This window comes from Ovis aries, chromosome 5 (genome assembly GCF_016772045.2).
Source record: "Ovis aries strain OAR_USU_Benz2616 breed Rambouillet chromosome 5, ARS-UI_Ramb_v3.0, whole genome shotgun sequence".
Lineage (NCBI taxonomy): Eukaryota > Metazoa > Chordata > Mammalia > Artiodactyla > Bovidae > Ovis > Ovis aries.
The window spans coordinates 17,466,979-17,488,752 of NC_056058.1; the positions used below are offsets into that span (position 1 = coordinate 17,466,979).

A 21,774-nucleotide genomic window follows, 5' to 3' on the forward strand; every position below is an offset into this window, starting at 1 on the left:
AAATGTAAAAACTAAACTACGAAGCTTTTTAAAGACAACATAGGAGTTTTTTGTTTTTTGTTGTTGTTGTTGTTGTTGTTGTTTTTAACAACTCTGAGATACCTTTTAACACAAAAATCAGAAGCTACGGAAAAACCAGGCAACCTAGAGCAAGCAATTTGATTTTTCCAGACCTTAGGTTACTCATCCGTAAAATGGGAATCCCAACAGTGTTTGATTTATAAACAGAGCTGCTGTGAAGATTGTGAAGATGACACATAGAATATGGCATGTGAAGAGCACTCAGTAAGGGACTTCCCCGGTTGTCCAGTGGTCATGAGTCTGCACTGTCAACGCAGGAGGTGCAGGTTCAATCTCCGGCCAGGGAACTAAGATCCCACACACTGCATGGCATGGCCAAAATACTTTTTTAAAAAGAATATGGACACATAAATGCACTCAGCAAATATTACCAGTAATTTTTATAAGACAGAAGTGCTTGGGGAACTCAGAATAGACTATAACCAGTATGAAAAAGGTAGTCAGGGAGGGCTTCCTGGAGGAAGAAGATTTCTTTAGAGAGATTGGGTAGAGGTCTCTTCCAGTAGAGATGAATACCTGGACAAAGGTCTGGAGGTAATAAGGCAAGAATAGTTCCAAGTAGCTAAGGGAGAGTGGGCAAAATGGGTGGAGAAAAGAGATGAGGCTTTTAAGAATACCGGGAGCCTCCTAATCTTCGATGTACAGACGAAGTAGTCTGATAGCACTTTACTCTCAGGGAAGTGGGGGTGGGTCGCTAGCATTTTCTGACTGTGCGATTTGGGGCCAGTCTCTTTATCGTCATTTGAGACTATAAGGAATATGACCCTTTATTTCACGGTGTTAAACTGGAATTTTCAGTATCAAATATTTAGAAAAGATGATAATAGTAACCCATTGAACACAGTGTGTTATTCTATTAGTTAGCTATTGCTGCCTAAGGAATTACCCCAGAATTTAGTTGCTTAAAACAACAAACAAGGCTCCCCTTGTGGTCCAGTGGTTAAGAATCCGCCTGCTAATGCAGGGGACGTGGGTTCAATTCCTCGTATAGGAAGATTCAACATACCACAGAGCAACTAGGCCCATGTACCACAGCTACTGAGCCTGTGGTCTAGAGTCTTGCAGCCACAACTACTGAAGCCTGAGCACTAAGATCCTGGGCTCCCCAACAAGAGAAGCCACCCAGTGAGAAGTCCAAGCACCACAACTAGGGAGCTGCCCCTGCTCACTGCAACTAGAGAAGGCCTGCATGCAGCAACAAAGACCTGACACAGCTGAAAATGTATTACTTATTTTAAAAATTAAAAAACTACGACAACAATAAACACCAGGATTTCCCTGGTGGTCCAGTGACTAAGACTCCACATTCCCAATGCAGGGGCCGTGGGTTCGATCCCTGGTCAGGGACCTAGATCCCACATAACACAACCAAAAAAATAAATTAAAGATTCCGCATTTTGCAACTAAGATCCAGTGCAGCCAAATAAATACATATTGGAAAAAAAAAAACCAGAAAACATGCATTGTTGTTGTTCAGTTGCTAAGTTGTGTCCTGCTCTTTGAGACCTCATGGACTGCAGCACGCCAGGCTTCCCTGTCCTTCACCATCTCCTGGAGCTTGCTCAAACTCATGTCCATTGAGTCAATGATGCCATCCAACCATCTCATCCTCTGTTGTCACCTTCTCCTGCCTTGAATCTTTCCCAGCATTAGGGTCTTTTCCAATTAGTCAGCTCTTCACATCAGGTGGCCAATTGGAACTTCAGTTTCAGCATCAGTCCTTCCAGTGAATATTCAGGGTTGATTTCCTTTAGGATTGACTGGTTTGATCTCCTTGCAGTCCAAGGGACTCTCAAGCATTTTCTTCAGCACCACAATTTGAAAGCATCTCTTCTTTGGCACTCAGCCTTCTTTATGGTCCAACTCTCACATCCATACATGACTACTGGAAAAACCATAGCTTTGACTATACTGACCTTTGTCAGCATACATTTGTTATCTTATGCAGATTCATAGAGTGTCAGGGGTCTGGAATGTTCTGGCTCAGGATCTCTTCTGAGACTGATGCAGCCAAGACTGCATCATCTGAAGGCTCAGATAAGGCTGGAGCAGCCCCTTCCATGGCAGCTCCCTCCCATGGCTGTTGCCTGGAGGCCTCAGCTCCTCATCACAGGGCCCTCTCCATATCACAGCTTGGGCATCCTCACAACATAGCGGCTGGCTCCTTCCACACGGAGTCATTCAAAAGCAAGAGCATAGGGCCCTCCTTGATGGTCCAGTGGTTAAGAATCTGCTTTCCAATGCAAGGGACATAGGTTCAAGCCCTAGTCAAAGAACTAAGGTCCCACATGCTGCAGAGCAACCAAGACTCTGAGCTGCAATCAGCCATAGCTAAGACCTGACACAGACAAAAATAAATATGTAAAACAAAATCGAGAGCATGAAGGAAAATGCAATGTCTTTTATGATCTAGTCTCAAAGTTGCACACTACCACTTCTACCCTACTCCATTGTTAAAAGTGAGTCACTAAGTCCAGCCCACACTCAATGGTAGGGGAATTAGGTTCTACCTTTGGAAAGCAGGAGTGTCAAAGACTTTATGAATATATTTATTTTGTTTGTATCTGGCCATGCTGTGCCACATGTGGGATTTTAGTTCCACAACCAGGGATGGAACCTGTGTCCCCTGCGGTAAAAGTGCAGAGCCCTAACCACTGGACCACCAGGGGAGTCCTGGACATATTTTTAAACCACCACAATCCTACACCTACAGTCAACAATTTTTTAATACTTATTTTTGTTTATCTGTTTATCGTGGTTGCTCCTAGTTGTGGCACGCAGGATCTTAAATCTTATTTGCAGCATGTGGGATCTAGTTTCCTGAAAGTGAAAGTGAGAGCAAGAGTCACTCAGTCCTGTCTAACTCTTTGAGGCCCATGGACTATACAGTCCATGGAATTCTCCAGGCCAGAATACTGGAGTGGGTAAACTTTCCCTTCTCCAGGGGATCTTCCCAACCCAGGTCTCCCACATTGCAGGTGGGTTCTTTACCAGCTGATACACAAGGGAAGCCTGAGAATACTGGAGTGGGTAGCCTATCCTTTTTCCAGGAGATCTTCCCGACCCAGGAATCGAACCGGGGTCTCCTGCATTGCAGGCAGATTCTTTACCAACTGAGCTATCAAGGAAGCCCAGGGAAATTTCCTGACCAGGGCTCTAACCCAGGACCCCAGTGTGGGGAGCCCAGAGTCTTAGCCACTGGACTGCCAGGAAAGTCGCTAACAACAGTTAATATTTTTGCATATGTGCTTTATATTCATGTGTGAATATATATGCATTTGCTTTTAAACATTTGAAAGTAAGTTTCATACATCCATCATCACACGTCACCCTAAATACTAAATACTTCATCACACTAAATACTTTGGCATTTCCCAAGAATAGGGACATTGAATTATATGCTACCTTTACCACACAAAGAAAATTCATATTTATGCCATGATGTTATTTAATATTCAGTCCATTTCCACTTTTCTTCATTGTTCTATGAAGTTTTTGCAGCTTTTTCTTTTGAACCAGGATCAAATCAAGGTTCATCCACTGCATTAAAGATTACATTATTCTAGTCCATTTTGATCGGAGAAGGCAATGGCACCCCACTCCAGTACTCTTGCCTGGAAAATCCCATGGATGGAGGAGCCTGGTGGGCTGCCGTCTATGGGGTCGCACAGAGTCGGACACAACTGAAGCGACTTAGCAGCAGCAGCAGCAGCAGTCCATTTTTATGAAAATCTTGTTTATTTTTCACAACTTTGACTTTCTTGAGCAACCAGATAAGCTGGTTTGAAGAAAGTCTCACATTCTGGATTTGTCTATTTCCTTGTCAGACTTTTTTTTTTTTTTAAGTTTGAGTCTGCCACAAAGCATGTGGGATCTTAGTTCCCTGACAACGGATTGAAGTTGCAGCCCCTGCAGTGGAAGTGAGGAGTCTTAACCACTGGGTCACCATGGAATTCCCATGAGGCTGTTTTATTTTTTCTCTGTCCTTTGTAATTCTCATGAATTTAGACCTAGAGGCTTAATGCAATTGTCTCTTACTTTAAAATGTTATTTTCTATTGTAAAAGTCAAAGAACCCCATTAAAGAGAGTTGAGAAAGAGGAGAAAAGACCCCTATAATCCCCCAACTCTAAATAACCAGTGTTAGAATTCTTCCCTTCTTCCTTGTTTTTTTCCACAGCATGTTTTCTACCTATTGTAAACCAGTGGGCAGATAGCATCATCTATTGCATTAAAAATTTTTATTTACTAATTTGCGGATTTATGACCGTGTTGGGTCTTTGCTGCTGTGCTCGGGCTTTCTCTAGTTGTGGTGTGCAGGCTTCTCATCATAGCGGCTTCTCTTGTTGGGGAGCATAGGTCTTAGGGCGTGGGGGCTTCGATAGTTGGAGCAGGCAGGATTAGTAGTGGCTGCACACAGGATTAGTTGCCCTGTAGCCTGTGGAATCTTCTCAGACCAGGGCTCAAACCTGTGTCCTCTGCATTGACAGGTGGATTCTTAACCACTGGACCACTAGGGAAGTCCCAACCATTGCATTTTTACTCAACACTGTAGTGTGGTGGGAAGCCTTCCAATTGGACCCCAGTGATTTCCATCTCCTGACATTCACATTATTGTGAAGTCTCCACTCACATTGAGCGAAAGTCTCTGTCTGTGAGATCAATAGCAAATGTTAGAAATGATGGTATGTTAAGTCTGATACTGGGTTATAAAAAGACTGTGGCTTCTTTCTTGGGCACTCCTCTCCCCCCGCCTTTTAATTTTTTAAAATCATCTTGGTTGCGCTGGGTTTTAGTTTCGGCATGCTGTATCTTTCGTGCTCTTCACTATGGTGCATCAGCTTCTCTCTAGTTGTGGCTCTTGGGTTTATTTGCCCTGTGGCATGTGGGATCTTAGTTCCCCAACCAGGGATTGAACCCTTGTCCCCTGCATTGGAAGACGGATTCTTAACCACTGGAACACTAGGGAAATCCCACTCCACTCTTGCTCCCTCCCTCCCTCTCACTCCCTTTTATTACCCACACAGGTCACACACACTGGAGGAAGCCGGCCGCCATGTTATGATGACCCTCAAGTGGTGTATAGAAAGGTCTATACAAGGAGGACCTAAGGCCTCTGTTCAATAGCAATCAAGGCACTATGGCCTGCTAACAACCATTTGAGTGAGCTTGGAAGCAGCCCCTCCCTCAGTGGAGCCTTCAGATGTGGCCATAGCTCCAGACAACACTGACTTCAGCATATCCTGAGAGCCTTGAGCCAGAACCACCCAGCTAAGCCACTCCTGATTTCTGATGCACAGACATTTTGAGATAATGGTTGGTCTTTTAAGTTGGTAAATTTGGGGACTGCTTGTTATGCAGCAACTACTAACTTATACATCTCCTGAAGAATTTCCCCCTGGCTACAAATTAATTCACCAGAACACAGTTCCTTGCGGCTGTAGACTGTCCAATAGAGGGGATGATCAGACCACACATTACCTGCTCTAAGCAGAAGGTCCACTCTCCCCTTTGCCCACCCTGCTCTGGGCACAGTGCTCTGTGAAATAAGCTACCACCTCAGGGCTGTTACCTTTGCTGTTCCTTCTGCCTGGAATGCTCTTCTCCCAGATACCTCCATGGTTTTGCCCCTTGTCTCCTTCAGACATTTCTATTCAAATGTCAGACCTTACTAGCCTATCTGAAAGAGAATTCCAATTGCTCTGTTTTTTTTTTTTAAATATGTATTTACTTATTTGGCTGCATGGGGTCTTAGTTATGGCAAGCCATCTTCATTGCATCGTGCAGGATCTTTCATTGTAGCACATGGACTCTGCAGCTGCTGGGCTTGGGCTTAGTAGTTGCAGCTCATGCGCTTAGTTGCCCTATTACATGTGAGATCTTAGATCCCTGACCAAGGATGGAACCCAGGTCCCCTACATTGCAAGGTGGGTTCTTAACCACTGGACTACTAGAGAAGTCCCTCCCTTCATTCTTGATTCGCTTCCCCTACTTTATTTTCTTTCACAGGAGTTATCACTATCTGTCACTATATGCTTATTTAATAGTTGTATCCCTAATTGACTGTGAGCCCCTTGGAGGGCAGGATCCCATCAGTCTTATTCTCTGTTGTGACTGTGCTGGCCTGATACACAGCAGATGCTCAGTAAATGTTCTGGGCATAACAGCTCTTGCACTCAATCACACAGAGAAAATGCAGCCATGAGAATTCCAACCTAAATGTGTGCACACATGCCTGTGTATTTTTTTTTTTTTGCTAGGGTATTTGGGGTGGGGGGCTTCCCTGGTGGCTTATATGGTAAAGAATCTGCCTACAGTGCAGGAGCCCTGGGTTCAATTCCTGGGTTGGGAAGATCCCCTGGAGAACGGAATGGCAACCCACTCCAGTATTCTTGCCTGGAAAATCCCAGGGACAGAGAAGCCTGGTGGGCTATAGTTCATGGGGTCACAAAGAGTCAGATACAACTGAGCAACCAACATAAGAGTATTTTTTAAAAATAATTTTATTTATTTATTTTGGCTGTGCTCATTCTTCGTTTCTGCACAGGCTTTTCTCTAGTTGTGACTAGCAGCGGCCACTCTAGCTGTAGTGCGGGGGCTTCTCATTATGGCGGCTCCTCTTGCTGTGGAGCACAGGCTCTAGGGCACGTGGGCTCAGTAGTTGCGGTTCCCAGCTCTAGAGTTCAGGTTTTGCCGTTGTGGCGCATGGGCTTAGTTGCCCTGAGGCATGTGGGATCTTCGCAGACCAGGGATCAAACCAGTTTCCTGCATTGGCAGGCAGATTCTTTACCACTGAACCAAAAGGGAAACCTTGCCAGAGTACTTTATTATTTACTTTTTTAAAAGATTTTCTTCCATGTAGACTATTTTAAAGTCTTTACTGAATTTGTTACATTATTGTTTCTGCTCTTATGTTTTGGTTTTCTGGCCCCAAAGCATGTGGGATCTGGGGCTTCCCAGGTGGTGCTAGTGGTAAAGAACCTGCCTGCCAATGAGGGGAATGCAAGAGATGGAGACTCTATCCCTAGGTCAGGAAGATCTCCTGGAGTAGGAAGCTACAACCTGCTCCAGTATTCTTGCCTGGAAAATTCCATGGCCAGAGCAGCCTGGTGGGCTACAATCCACTGCGCCACAAACAATATGACACAATTGAGCGATTCAGCACAGCACATGTTTTATTTTAGCACCCCGACCAGAGATTGAACCTGCAGCCCCTGAATGGGAAGGCTAAGTCTTAACCATTGGACTGACAGGGAAGTCCGTTTTCTGGAGTATTTTTAAAAATATCTGATAAAAATGGCTCATATAAAAAATTTTAATAAAAACGAAAACCTATCTGAGATGTTATTTCACCCACAAATACCTCAGAAAATATTTCTAGCTGAAAAAAATTTATTTTTAAACATCACTACAATGTCATTACCATTCTTAACAAAATCAACAATAGCTCCTTTATATCATCTAACACTTGGATCCAATCAAATTTCCCTGGTGGTCTCAAGCAAGCTCTTTTCCTGTGTCGGATTCTTATTTGATGTTACAAACTGCCTCCACCCTCCCATCCCCTCAATCCTGTTTCCCGCTTAATTTTTCTCCATACCACTAACACCATCCACTCCACCATAGATTTTTTATTTTCTGGCTCTCCTCCAATCAAAAAGATCACGAGTTCTTTGAGGCATGGGATTTTGTTTTCTTCACTGCTGGTACAGAAAGGACTCTCAAGAACTGTTCTTAAAGAAGTAAATCTGCAGTCCATGGGGTAGCAAAGAGTCGGACACGACTTGGCGACTGAACAATAACAAAATCATGATAACGTCCGCAATTTATTCAGGGATTTCGAATTGCAGCATTGTCCTCACGACCTCTATGAAGCCGGTGCTATTCGTATACTCATTTCATAGCTAGGAAAATAAAGTTCAGGAAGGTTAAAGTTTGGGCTGCACTTCGTTGAACTCCGTCAGCACTCTGAGGATAATGTCCGATCTCTTTAAGTTAAACCCCTCGGTGTTCCGCCATCGGGGGTCCCCAAGCCCTAGCTCTGTGCGACCCATCCTCTTCATTTTCTCCCACATTGTGTTTGTTGAGGACTATTGGCGCTGACCACGTGACTGGGTCGTGGGGACTTTGCCCCCACACAGAGTTGGGACTTTTTCACGTGACCGCTGGGTAGTCAGGGAAGGTTCTTGAGTAAGTAAAAGGACAGGGCTAGCGCTTTCTCCGCGGGGTCCTCGGCCTGTCCCTCTCCCTCTTGTCTCTCCTTGGGAAACGCAGTGGAAGGCGCTCAAGCACAACCTCCTGGAAGCACCACCTCCCTCTGGAAGCACCGTCGTTGCCCCTGGCAACAGAATCCCGACGAACCACCGAGACGCGCCCCGAGAGTGCAGAGTGGTCACTTTGGGCCAGCAAGACGCAGAGATCTAGAGAGGCACGCTGCGCCGATTGTCACGTGGACTGCCCTCGCGAAGGCGGGACTTCCGGCGGCGGCGTATTTTTTTTCCGGTTGTTGGCTCCTGCCGGCCCCTCCCGTACTGGGCCCTGCGCCCCCCCTACCCCCCCCCCCCGCGCGGCCCCCAGCCGCCGGGCCCCCCGCCACTATGAAGAAATTCTTCCAAGAGATCAAGGCCGACATCAAGTTCAAGAGCGCGGGACCGGGTCAGAAGCTCACGGAGTCGGCGGGGTGCGTGACAGGCGTTGAAGCTTGAGACCCGGGGACGGGGACGGGCGGGTGGGGTGGGGCGCGGGAAGTCTAGGGAAGGCGAGGGGCGTGGAGGGGCGGCTGAGAGAACGTGGGGGACACCTCCGGGGGCGGGGCACGAGGGAGGGGTGGGAGTAGGGGGAGGGGAGGCCTCTGGGGGCGGGGCAGAGGGAGCGAGGCTCGAGGGGGCGGGGCTGCAGGAACTGAGGGGTCGGTTAAGAGACCCTAGTCGGTTAGGGCGGGCGGTAAGGGAGAGGCTAGGGATGCGGAGAACGGCCCCTGAAAAGTCATCGCCTAAGATCTGAGGGCATCTCGGTGATCAGAGGTTGGGGACTGATCCTGGAGAAACAAGAAGAGCTGGGGTCGCAAAAAGTCGTGAAGCTTAAGCTCCGTGGCGATAGAGAACTGGGCCTTGGTTGTGGGGCAGGAGGGTGGCCGGGAGGTGAGGATCCGGAGGGCTTAGGCGTTGTTGGAGGTGTGGCCAGGCTTGGGAGGTGCGGGTGAACTGCGGGGGGGAGGGGGAGGTGAGTGGCGTTGTGAGGGGCTGTAGAAGATCTGGGAGGAGAAGGGAGGCAGGTGGGTGGAGGTGAGGACCTGGGGGACTCCGACTAGAAGGAGATGGGGGTCCTCCTCGTGGGTGATCGCTGAGTGGCCTGAAGGCTCCGGAGGGAGACCTGGGAGGAGAGGGAAGGTGGCCTGCACTTCCAGGCCTCTGTAACTTGACTGGGGAGAACTTGAAGAGAGGGGCCTGGGGCCACACTGGAGACTCCGTGGGGAAGTGTGAGGGGCCAGTGCTGAGCAGAAGATAGTGATGAGCTGGAGAGGTAAGGTGGATGGGCTGAGAAGGCTCCACAGTGGGGAGGGATGAGCAGAAGGAGTCTAGAAGGAGCTGGGATTCCTACAGGGAGCTACAGAGAGGGCTTGGGGGCCCGAGGGGGTTTAGGATGGGGCGTGACTTAAGAAAGTTGTCAGCCTGGGGAGAGGGGGTCTGTGAGGCATAATGGAAGGGATTGTGAAGAGGTGGGGGCTGGGAGGAGAGACTGGGTGGCTGGCAGTAAGGGTTGGTGAGGGAATGCTGAGGCAGTGGGGTGGGTGAGGGAGAGTGGGTGCATGGTAAGGACATCCAGGCATCTGTCATGAGGCTTGGGGGTTCCCTGGGGTTCTTGGGAAGGGATCACTGAGTGGGATGAAGGAGGCCCATGAGGGCCAGATCTGTGAGTCAGGAAAGTGCAGGTCCCGGGAGCCTGGGGGTAGGGGGGTGGAGGAGGACCCCTTTAAAGGGGCCCAGGGACAGTCGTGGGCCAAATAGGGGAGTCCAATCATTTGTCCATCAAGTAGTGAGTGGAGGTGGGAGCTGGAGCAGCTGGGACTGTGTGTGACTGGAAGGAGGTGAGGGCTGATGGTTTTGTCAGACTGGAAGCCTGGAAGGAGAGGGGAGGGAAGTCATGTGGAAATTTGGGCTTCTGTGATGTGCCTGGAGCCAGCCTGGAGACGCAGGGTGTGTGTACAGCTAACTGCCATGGCATGAGAATCCCTGCCCTCTCAGGGCTCCCCTTCCTGTGAGGGGAGGTGGACAAGTAAGCCAGTACATAAATGACGGAAGGTTGGCCATGAAGGGAAAAAAACAAGGTTGAGATTGTCAGCGATGCTGGGGACTGTTAGGTGGTCTGAGAATGTCTCTCTAAGAAGGGGAAGCTTGAGCTCAGATTTAGCCGTGTGGAAATCAACCCATACCATACACACGCATGCACTGTTGAAGTAGCCTCTGTCCATCCCAGGAAGAATACTCCCCCAGAAAGCAGAGTGTGAAGGTCCTGTGGTGGAAGAGCAGCAGAGCAAAGATGGGAGCAAATGAGGGAAAGGGGCAGCTCGTGCAGGGCCTGTGTTTGCAACAGGGTTTTGTCGTTCTTGGGGTGAGGGGGCTGTGTATGCAGAGGAGTGACTGGGTTTTAGAAGAACCCCTCTGGCTGCCAGGATGAGTGATGAAGGGAGGAGGGGGGAGTGAAAGGTTTGGAAAATGGTGCTTTTATGCAATGGTGGGGCTTGGGCAGAGCTATCCATACGTGACTTGTCTGTTCTTCAGCCTGAAACTTTCAGCTGTGGACAGGGTGGGCAAGAGGATCAGGGATCAGAAAAGAGGGCTGCCCTGGGTGTCTGAGCAGAGAGGGGGACCCCGGGGGTGGTGTGTGTGCAGCAAGGCCATCAACGCAGATTCTTGGCTCCCTCTTGAGATATAGCATAGATGATTCCAGCTCCCAAAGGGAGAGTCCTGAGGGAAGGAGAGCAAGGCAGAGTCAGACCTGGGTGGGACGCAGGACTCTGCTGGAATGAGGAGGAGGCCAGGTCATTTCCCGGCTGGGTCAGGGCTGGAGGGTGCCCATCTTACAGGGCAATCACCCTGCTTCCCAGGGTGGAGGCAATATCAAACCAAATCTCTGTAGCCTGCCTCACACAGGGCCTGTGTGCAGCCTGGCATACTGCCCCAGCTTCCATGAGCCTCTGGGGCTTCTGAGAGAGTGTCTGGAGCCCTCGCAGGGAGGAACATTGCCCTGAGGAATAGACATGATGAGCCTTAGCTCCTGGCATGCTGTCTACCTGGCACACAGTTGGTGCTCAGTAGACGAAGTCTGGTTGGGTCTTACCCTTGTAGACAATAGGGGTGGAGACTCTCCCATGGGGGAGGGGGCACACAGTGGGTGTGCTCTCCCCCTGCCTGACAGGTGACGACTCCGAGGCCCAGACCAGGGCAGGATTTGCCCAGAATGGCCAAGCAGGGAACAGAACCACCATCTGCCTCCAGGGGCTCCTCTGTCAGCGTTAGAACCACTGTCTGGTGGCCCCCAGGGAAGAGGCACGGCTGTGTCTGCTGGGACAGGAGGGGGAGGGGACAGAAACTCTCCTGCCAACCCCATGTCACCTCGCCATCCCCTTGCGTCTCCTCAGGGAGAAGGCCCCCAAAGAGAAGCCCAGCCAGCCACCAGTCCGGCAGCCCCGCCAGGGACCCACCAATGAGGCACAGATGGCGGCAGCGGCGGCCCTGGCCCGGCTGGAGCAGAAGCAGCCCCGGGCACGGGGCCCCACATCTCAGGACTCCATCCGGAACCAGGGTGAGCCTTGACTGTCCTCCAGCCATGGTGGGGGGACATGGGGCAGGTGGAGCAGGCATATCTCCACTGTCCTCTGGGCGAGCCTCTGCTTCTCACCGGTCCCGGAGCCTTCGGGCTCCCACACTTTGAGGTAGGAGGAGGTTTAAATCACAGTTGTGAGGAAGATCCCCTGGAGAAGGAAATGGCACGCCACTCCAGTATTCTTGCCTGGAGAATTCCACGGACAGAAGAGCCTGGCAGGCTACCATCCATGGGATCTCACAGAATCATACATGACTGAGCAACTAACACTTTTACCACAAAGGGGAAGTGCTAGTGAAAAGGCTGAGGAGGGGTCTGTCTGTGACCTGGGGCAGGGATGTCTGGGATGGTGGAAGGAGACAGAACCAGGACTTGGAGCAGGAGGAGGGCATGGTCTGGTGCAGCCTGAGCCTGGGGGCGTGGAGAGGTGTGGGGGCCGGGAGGACCTTGAGCTGGAAGGACTAGAGTGTGACCCATGTGAGGATTCAGGCCTGGACGGGGCGTGCAGGCTCACTCCACACACCGGCCTGTTCTCCGTCTCCCTGCCTCTCCCCACAGTGAGAAAGGAACTCCGAGCTGAAGCAACGGTCAGTGGGAACCCAGAGGCCCCAGGGAGCAACACGGTAAGGACACTGTGGCAGCAGCAGTGGGGACCCCCAAAGTGGGGCCTGGGGAGGGGGACCTGGAGGGCCTGCTTGGGCTCTTCCCTGCTGTGGTCTGATTGGTGCCCAGTCCTGAGCTATAAGCATCTGCTGCTGGGGATGAGAAGGAGATGCAGCTGTCAGGGTGGATCGAGGTCATTTCTGGCCTCAGGGTACTGAGGCAGGTTAGGGAACCCCGTGGTGGAGGGTGGTGTCATCTGGGACCTGCATGCGTGGTGCATAATGAAACCAAACACAAGTGCCGGGGGAGGGGCTGCACGTCCATTCAGTTACTCCCCTGTAGCCGCACACGGGGTGGAGCTTTTATAGTTCTCATTTTTCAGAAGAGAAAACTGAGGTTCAGAGAGCCCAGTGTCCTCAGTTTGCACCTCGAAACCAGCAGGGGCAGGACTGGAATTCCCAGGCTGTCTGACTCCAAAGCCCTTTCCCTTAGCACTGCCCTCTGCTGCTTTCCTTGGTGGTGGGGCACACAGAGACTGGTGTAATCTGTGAGGCCTTCCTGGAGGAGGCAGGCCTTAATGGAGAGCTTGGCGGAAGGGGGGTTCTGATCAGCACCACCCGTGAGGCCTGACTGAGTTTTAGAAAGGAAGGAACCTTGAAGATGACCTAGGAATTGAGTTGCAGACCGAGGCCAGGACTCACCCAGGGCACCGTTGACCGCCTGACTCCCTTTCCAAAGCCCATTCCTGACACTCCTCAGTCAGGGAGAGCAGGAGCCTTCAGTTGAGCACTTGCTCTGTGTCCAGAGATGCTCTCTGTTCCTTACCTTGTTGAATTCTGAGTTGGTCCCTCGAGGACATCTTACAGCCCTGAAGATGAGCTCCGAGGGACTTGGGCTCGGGGCCACGGTGTTCCACAGTAGGCTGCCTGGCTCCCAGGGCCACGCTCTCAGGACTGTGGTACTCAGGGTGGCCTTTGTTCACAGTCCAGGCTCAGACACTTTCCCCCATCTTCTCAGGCACCAGAACCCAAAGAGGAAGGCCCGGCCCACCTGGCAGTGCCCGGAGTGTACTTCACCTGCCCTCTCACAGGGGCCATCCTAAGGAAGGACCAGCGGGATGCCCGCATCAGAGAGGCCATTCTCATGGTGAGTGCCTGCCCCTGTGCCTGAGCCGCCCCCGGACGTCTGGAAGGCCCGGCAGCCCCTGCAGCCTCACCACCTGGGTGTGCTCCGGTTCTGTGCTAACTTCCCTCACCTATGGGACAGAATTCACAGTCCGGGAGGGTAGGTGGAGAAAGCCACCTCCACCCTCCCCAGGGCACCAGCTTCGAGCATGTTATATCCATTTTCAGAGATGCTCCAGATACAAACTACCGAGGCATCTGTATCTCCTACATGGGCTGCATTTTTGTTTTACATAAAAATCAATCTGCCATTCACATCTGACATGGAACTGCAACGTTTATCAGTACAGGAAGAACTTCCATATTATTTTTTTTTCCTTAAAATTCTGTATTTGGAAATAATTCCAAATCTAAAGAAAAACTACAAGAACAGAAAGAACACCTGAATCTCCTTCACCTAGGGCGGGAGTGACCTGTTACGGTTCCAACAGATTATTACAAATATTACAAATGCAGTGCTTCCAGACAGCACATCTCTGCCCTCACAGTTCTGGAAGTTACAAGTGGGCTACAGTCAAGATGGCCACAGGGCTGTGTGCCTTCTGGGAGCCCTGGGGATTCAGGCTGTTTGTGTGCTGTTCCTTTTCCTCCTTCACGGCCAGCTGAGCCGAGCCAGGCCTTTCCCAGCTGCCCGCTCTCTGCTTCTTTCTCTCTCTTCCCCCTCTTATTGGGTTCACCTGGTAATCCCAGTTAATCTCCTTAAGTTCCGCTAATCATCAGCCTTAACTCCATCTGTGCAACCCCTGCTCCGTAACCTACATTCTGCCAGGTTCCAGGGATCAAATTACAAATACCTGTGTCATTCTCCCCACCTTACCCAAATCTGCCAGTTGTTAACGTTTTTACCTCATTTGCTCTGTCACCCCTCTCTGGGTTTTTTTTGCCACACCGCATGTGGGATCTTAGTTCCCCTGCTAGGGATGGAACCCCCACACTTTGCATTGGAAGCACAGAGTCTTCACCACTGGACCATCGTGGAAGTCCCTCCATTTTTTTCTGAGCAGTTTGAAAGTCTGCTTTCTCCATAGTGACTGCACGGTGACGCCTGTAAATTGTCCCTTGACTAACCAGCACTGTGTTGATGAGCATGTAGGAAGTTTCCAATGTTTCACTAGAGAGGACAGTATTGATGCTGAAAACCTGGTCTTCTGTGCAGCACTTCAGGTTCCATTCCAGAAGCTGAGTTGCTGGAACAAAGAACATCTGCATCAGGCTTTGGATAGTTGTCACCAGGTGATCCTCCATAGTTTGTCCCCATTCACTCTTTCCCCAGCATTGTGGGAGAAGGGTCCCATGTGCCCTGTCCCCTGACTGTCACTGTGGGTGACCAACCGTTCATTGTCTCCACCCAGATTGATAGGTAAAAACAACATCTCAGCAGTTTTTAGTTTGCGTCTCCCTTTTTAGGGTTAGGTTGTCTGTGTTTCATATGAGGCTGCATCTTTTGAGCATTTCTGTATTGGGTATTTTTTTAATTATTGATTTGTAGGCACTCTTTACATATTAGCAAAATGAGGTTTTTGTCTATGATCTGGGGATATTTTACGCCAGGTGTTGTTGTTTTTTTTTTTTCTCCAGCTTATTTTTATATTCTGCTTGTGGTCACATAGCCATGCAGAAATTTTTTCTATGTAATTCAATGCATCGATTTTAATTTATGGCTTCCAGGTTTTGTGGCATACTTAGAAAAGCCTTCCCCACTAAAGAATTAAAACAGTTCTTCTGTGGTTTTTCTAGTGATATTCTGTTTTGCTTTTTAATGTTTAAAGGTTTGCTCCAACTAGAATTTATCCCTGTGTAGAATACTATGCATGCAGCTAGGGTTATTTTCATTTTCAAAAAATTTTTATTGGAGTATAGTTAATTTACAGTGTTGTGTGTGTTTATTTTTTCCCCAGATAGTTACCCAGTTTTCCCCAGTCCTTATTTGTTGAATACCTGTCTTGGCCACTGTGAAGTCCACCCCCATCACAACATGAATACCTACATGGATATTGTGTTCCTTTGTCCCTTGTCTGTTCACATGCCCTGGTCCTAATTTAAATGAGGCTGCGGGCTGCCTGGATACTTCTGAGAACAGCACTGAGAGCTGCAGCTCTTTGCTGGGGGTGGGTGTGCTTGTCCCAAGGCGGCTGGTGTAGGGGCCGTCAGCCTGGCTCAGCCATATCCTGAGGACGCCCCCCTGCCCCCATCTCACAGCTGCTTCTTTGCAGACCCACTTTCTTGGCCCGTCTGAGCCTTTTTTGTCTTATGCTGGTAACTTAACTGGCAGACTGAACAGGGTCCAGATTTGAAGTCCCCAGGAGAGTTGACCCAGTTCACATCAGACGTCAAGTGACACATACATGACTGCTGAAGGCTGACCCCCACTGTAGTTCAGAGAGGCGGGCCGGGGCAGGCAGAGGCTCCACACTACCTTCCAGGAGCTCTGGCTGGGCTTCTGCGGGGGTGCATAGGTAGATCTGAGTGGCCAGGTGGTCTCTGCTCTGATCCATCACCTCTAGTGACCCCACTGTTCACCCCCACCACTGTTCAGGCAGAGCAGATGTGTTTGGGGCTGCCATAGGTACCAGCCCCACTGGCCATGTAACTGCTGACTTCCTGGGGCTGCAGAGAAACAAGACCCCATGGTGAGGCTGCGTGCCTAGCTGTCCAGAGTGCGAACATACTTGCTGCCTGACCTGGCTCCTCTCCTCAGTGACCCATTCTCAGTCTCTCCCTACTGGGATGCTGTTTGCAGGGTCCCTGGGGTCACCCAGAGGCTAGGCCAGCTGAGGGATCAAACATGGCCCCTCCAATCCCCAGGGAGGCAGGTGCCACCCCCAAGGCAGGGGGACGAGTCAGTGGCGTCTCCACTGTTTTGCCTCCCTGACTGTGCACTGGGCAGCCGCAGGTCACAGACCTTTTTTGCATTCTGTTTCGGCCACTTCAGTCTGTTTCTAGAACATCCCTTGCAGGGCTGGGGGATTAGGAGAGGCAGTGCGTCTGCAGTGGCCGGCGGGTTCCAGACATGCTGCCAGTGCGTGCTGAGAGCCGGCCACTCAGCCAGTGTGGCCCCCAGGCTCCCCGGAGGGTGCTTCCTGACTCATTGCTTTCTTCACTCCCCCAGCACTTCTCCACTGACCCAGTGGCTGCCTCCATCATGAAGATCCACACGTTCAACAAAGACCGGGACCGGGTGAAGCTGGGCGTGGACACCATCGCCAAGTGAGTGGGCAGCCCTCTCCCACCAGGCGCCAACTCCTGCTGAGGAGGCCTATAGGGAGCATAGCCCTCTCCCTGGGCCCTCGGGGAAGAGGTCTGGCCTCTCTGGGGCCATTTATCAGTCTTTAAAATGAAGAGGTTTACTGTATCAGTTCAGTTCAGTCGCTCAGTCATTTCCAACTCTGCAACCCCATGGACTGTAGTACACCAGGCTTCCCGGTCCATCAGCAACTCCCAGAGCTTACTCAAACTCACGTCTATTGAGTCAGTGATGCCATCCAACCATCTCATCCTCTGTCATCCCCTTCTCCTCCTGCCTTCAATCTTTCTCAGCATCAGGGTCTTTTCTAGTGAGTTAGTTCTTTGTATCAGGTGGCCAAAGTATTGGAGTTTAGCTTCAGCATCAGTCCTTCCAATGAATATTCAGGACTGATTTCCTTTAGGATGGACTGGTTGGATCTCCTTGCAGTCCAAGGGACTCTCAAAAGTCTTCTCCAACACCACACTTCAAAAGCATCAGTTCTTTGGGACTTCAGTTCAGTTCAGTCACTCAGTCGTGTCCAACTCTTTGCGACCCCATGAATTGCAGCACGCCAGGCCTCCCTGTCCATCACCATCTCCCGGAGTTCACTCAGACTCATGTCCATCGAGTCCGTGATGCCATCCAGCCATCCCATCCTTGGTCGTCCCCTTCTCCTACTGCCCCCAATCCCTCCCAGCATCAGAATCTTTTCCAGTGAGTCAACTCTTCGCATGAGGTGGCCAAAGTACTGGAGTTTCAGCTTCAGCATCATTCCCTCCAAAGAAATCCCAGGGTTGATCTCCTTCAGAATGGACTGGTTGGATCTCCTTGCAGTCCAAGGGACTCTCAAGAGTCTTCTCCAACACCACAGTTCAAAAGCATCAATTCTTTGGCGCTCAGCCTTCTTCACAGTCCAACTCTCACATCCATATATGACCACTGGAAAAACCATAGCCTTGACTAGACAGGTCTTAGTCGGCAAAGTAATGTCCCTGCTTTTGAATATGCTGTCTAGGTTGGTCATAAGTTTTCTTCCAAGGAGTAAGCATCTTTTAATTTCATGGCTGCAGTCAACCATCTGTGGTGATTTTGGAGCCCCCAAAAATAAAGTCTGACACTGTTTCCACTGTTTCCCCATCTATTTCCCATGAAGTGATGGGACCGGATGCCATGATCTTCGTTTTCTGAATGTTGAGCTTTAAGCCAGCTTTTTCACTCTCCTCTTCCACTTTCATCAAGAGGCTTTTTAGCTCCTCTTCACTTTCTGCCATAAGGGTGGTGTCATCTGCATATCTGAGGTTATTGATCTTTCTCCCGGCAATCTTGATTCCAGCTTGTGTTTCCTCCAGTCCAGCATTTCTCTTAGCTTTCTTTATAATCCAACTCTCACATCCATACATGACTACTGGATAAACCATAGGTTTGACTAGACAGACTTTGCATCAGGGGTTCCAAACCCTGGCTTCCTATTGGGATCATCAGAAGAGAATGAAGAGGCAGGGTCACCCTGTTCCTCTTATTGAGCAGGTCTGGGTGGGGTTGCCTAGCAGTTTGTGCTGCTCAGGAGCCCCCCAGGCTGGGGGACCTCCAGGGACCCATCAGCTCCAGAGGCCGTTACTCTGGCCCTGCCCCGCTTCACCCACCGTGGTGGGTCATTGGTGCCCTGGGAAGGCAGGACCGAAGGGGAGGCCTGGTGTGCCAGGGGTTGGGCTCTGTGGGGTATCCAGGTATGATGGCACCTTGCTTGGGGTCACCCTTAATGAGGTGGCGTGGCTCTGAGCTGTCGGCCCCTGTCCACCCTAGGTACCTGGACAATATCCACCTGCACCCAGAGGAGGAGAAGTACCGAAAGATCAAGGTGCAGAACAAGGTGTTCCAGGTGAGGGCTGCTGGCAGAGGGGCTTGGCCTGGTGTGACTGGGCCCATGAGGCCCCCCAGGACCCAAGCCATCACAGGGAGCAGCTGGCTTGCAGACAGCCTGGGATGGGGGCTGAAGCTGGCTGCAGAAGGGCCCCTGCTTGGTGGGTGGGTGACGGGGGCACGGTGGGGAGCAGTCCAGGCTGGCTGAGGTGGTGGGTGGGAGGGTGGGCTCTCTGAGCACCATACACCCTCTGCCCTGCCCACCACCCACAGTGTAGTGTGAGTTCTCTTTGAGTTAGTTGAGAGAACATCAGCACTGGGGAGGTTTTCCACACAAAGGCAGGCTTCTGGCATCTGTGGAGAAAGTGGCCCACCACCCTGGCCCGTGGTGCCTGCCCCACCTTTGGCACTCCCTCCTCACGTTGTCCTTTGGCTCTTCAGCCTCCTTGACCCTGGTGTTGACCTTTCGCAGTCCTGGGCCCTCTGTGAGCTCAGCCCCTCAGACGGCTTCAGGGGTTCAGCCTGTCCAGGGACAGCAGCTACACTGAGACCAGGGACTCTGGGCTGGGAGGGCCAGCGTGGGCAGAGTCTTGTGGCGCACAGGGAGGCCCCAAGGGTCCCATGTGACCTCTGCCTCCGCTCTCAGGAGCGCATTCACTGCCTGGAAGGGACCCACGAGTTTTTTGAGGCCATCGGCTTCCAGAAGGTGCTGCTTCCAATCCCTGACCAGGGTAAGAGCCCAGAGTTGGGGCGGGAAGGTCCGGTGAGGGGTCTCCCTGACTAGGCAGTGACGTTTCTGCATGTTCCAGATGGCCCCGAGGAGTTCTATGTGCTGAGCGAGGCTGCTCTGGCCCAGCCTCAGAGTCTGGAGCGCCACAAGGAGCAGCTGCTGAGCGCCGAGCCTGTGCGCGCCACTCTGGCCCGCCAGCGCCGTGTCTTCCGGCCCTCGCCCCTGGCCTCGCAGTTCGACCTGCCCGCGGACTTCTTCAACCTCACGGCCGAGGAGATCAAGCGGGAGCAGCGGCTGCGGTCGGAGGCCGTGGAGCGGCTGAGCGTGCTACGGACCAAGGCCATGCGTGAGCGGGAGGAGCAGCGGGAGATGCGCAAGTACACGTACACGCTATTGCGCGTGCGCCTCCCCGATGGCTGCCTGCTGCAGGGTGCGTTCTGGGCACTGTGCGGTATCCCCGGGCTGCGTTCGTCCCTGGGGAGGTGTGCGTGCGCGTCCCCGACAGCTGCAGGGTGCATGCTGGGCGCCCGGCGGCCTTTCTGGGCTGCGCTCGTCCCCGGGGAGGAGGCTGAGGGCTCGCGGCCGGCTAGTGCAGAGGGGCTCCTGCGAGCTCCAGCGCCACTCGACTGTCCCACCCCTAGGGACCTTCTACGCCCGGGAACGGGTGGCGGTGCTGTATGGGTTTGTCCGGGAGGCCTTGCAGAACGACTGGCTGCCCTTTGAGCTGCTGGCCTCAGGCGGACAGAAGCTGTCGGAAGATGAGAACCTGGCCTTCAACGAATGTGGGCTGGTGAGTGACGGCTCCCCGCAGGTTAGCCCGACTCTCTGGGCTCTTGTTAAATCAGCACAAGCCCCCAAGAGGGGATGGGATGGTACTGGGGAGGTGTCTCTGGGTTAAGACCCACCATCCCACTTGTGGTGTGGCCTTGAGTAACTTCTGTCTGTAAAATGGAAATGTGCCAAGTGTGTTGAGAGTCCTCTGCAAAGCAGAGACAAGAAGGCATTCAAAATGCAGGAATTCCTTGAGAGGATGAAGGAGGGGGCCGGATTGTGGTCAGACCCTGATTCAGGGAGTCTGGGAAGGAGGCCTGGAGAAGTGCCAACTGCTGCCCCAGGCTGGGTGGGCTTCAGCCAGGCCATGGGGCAGTCCTCATCTGATGAGCCCTTGAGGGCACAGTGGCGCTATCACCCATGGGGAGCAACCCTGGGCGAGTGTGGCCCGGGCTCCAGAGGGGAGATTTGAATGTGAAGCTGGAGCTCTGCGCCTCTCACCCTGCTGCAGGTGCCCTCTGCCCTCCTGACCTTCTCGTGGGATGCGGCTGTGCTTGAGGACATCAGGGCTGCAGGCACCCAGCCAGACATGTCTATCCTGAAACCCGAGCTCCTGTCGGCCATTGAGAAGCTCTAGTGAAATAAAGCAGGGTTGGCTCAGTCCCACTGTGGGTCTGCCTCGTGCTGTCCTCCACGTTTTCCCATCCCGGTCCCCCTACCTCCTCCAGAACCACTCGCCCTGCCCATGGGGCACTGCGGGCATGAAGTGGGCGCTGGCTGGCCGGGCACACAGCCATGACCACCGCCAGGAGAGGGCATCACTAGTAATCTGTTTAACAGAAGTCGTGGGCGCCTCCCAGGCAGAGCAGCCTGCAGCCCCGGCCAGGATCCTGTGTGCTCCAGGGTAACTGGCCAAGGGAGGCCTGGGCCTGTCAGGACAAGTTCTGTAAAGTTATAAACCTGAATAAACAGGATGTTGACTAGTTTCCTGGTGGAGTTCAAGCTGTGGGAGGCAGGGTCAGCAGCTGTGGAACCACCAGTGAGCAAGGCTGGCTGTGACTCCTGGTGAAACAGGGTCAGGTGGACACCTGCTCTGGGATGGCACCTGGGGTCCCAAGAGCCCGTCATGTCCTAGGCGAGCTCTTCACTTCCCCTGCTTTCCTATGTTGTCCCCACTGTCTACGAGCCAGCCCTGCTGAGGGCTCCTGGGGCCAGAGCCCGTGAACATGACATTATGTGCCAGAGGGGCTTGGGGTGTGGTTAAGGACTAGGGGACTGTCCTGGGTTATGCAGTAAGCCTAGGTGTCCCCATGGGAGCTCTAACATGTGGACGGAAGTAAAGATGGGAGATGTGACGCTGCAGGTCTTGAAGATGCAGGAGGGGCTTCTAACAGCTGCAAAAAGCAGAAATGGGGTTCTTCTGGAAGAATGAAATGGGGTTCTCCCGTTCCAGAAGAAACCATCCCTCCCCTCAACCCAGCGAGGCCCTCATGA

General features: G+C 51.9%; 1 protein-coding gene across 3 annotated transcripts; it reads left to right on the forward strand.

Moving 5' to 3' along the window:
* Window positions 1–8,581: 8,581 nt before the first annotated feature.
* UBXN6 (UBX domain protein 6) lies at window positions 8,582–21,266 on the forward strand. Of its 3 annotated transcripts, none has more exons than XM_015095884.4 (10): window positions 8,582–8,760; window positions 11,722–11,885; window positions 12,465–12,529; window positions 13,527–13,655; window positions 16,803–16,900; window positions 18,723–18,798; window positions 19,426–19,510; window positions 19,589–19,939; window positions 20,151–20,299; window positions 20,792–21,266. In XM_015095884.4, the coding sequence occupies exons 1-10, from the start codon at window positions 8,678–8,680 to the stop codon at window positions 20,915–20,917; spliced, it is 1,326 nt and encodes a 441-aa protein (XP_014951370.2). In that variant the 5' UTR covers window positions 8,582–8,677; the 3' UTR covers window positions 20,918–21,266. The 3 variants fall into 3 exon arrangements, with proteins under 3 accessions (XP_014951370.2, XP_027825651.1, XP_027825650.1); XM_027969850.2 differs by lacking the exon at window positions 8,582–8,760 and adding an exon at window positions 8,945–9,220; XM_027969849.3 differs by lacking the exon at window positions 8,582–8,760 and adding an exon at window positions 9,193–9,602.
* The last annotated feature ends 508 nt before the right edge of the window (window positions 21,267–21,774 follow it).

Excerpts from the sequence above, each read along its gene's own strand:
- UBXN6 (XM_015095884.4), top strand. The coding sequence starts at position 8,678 with ATGAAGAAATTCTTCCAAGAGATCAAGGCCGACATCAAGTTCAAGAGC. Across the intron at positions 8,761-11,721 it reads AAGCTCACGGAGTCGGCGGG|GGAGAAGGCCCCCAAAGAGA; the intron begins GTGCGTGACAGG and ends GCGTCTCCTCAG. Across the intron at positions 13,656-16,802 it reads TCAGAGAGGCCATTCTCATG|CACTTCTCCACTGACCCAGT; the intron begins GTGAGTGCCTGC and ends TCACTCCCCCAG.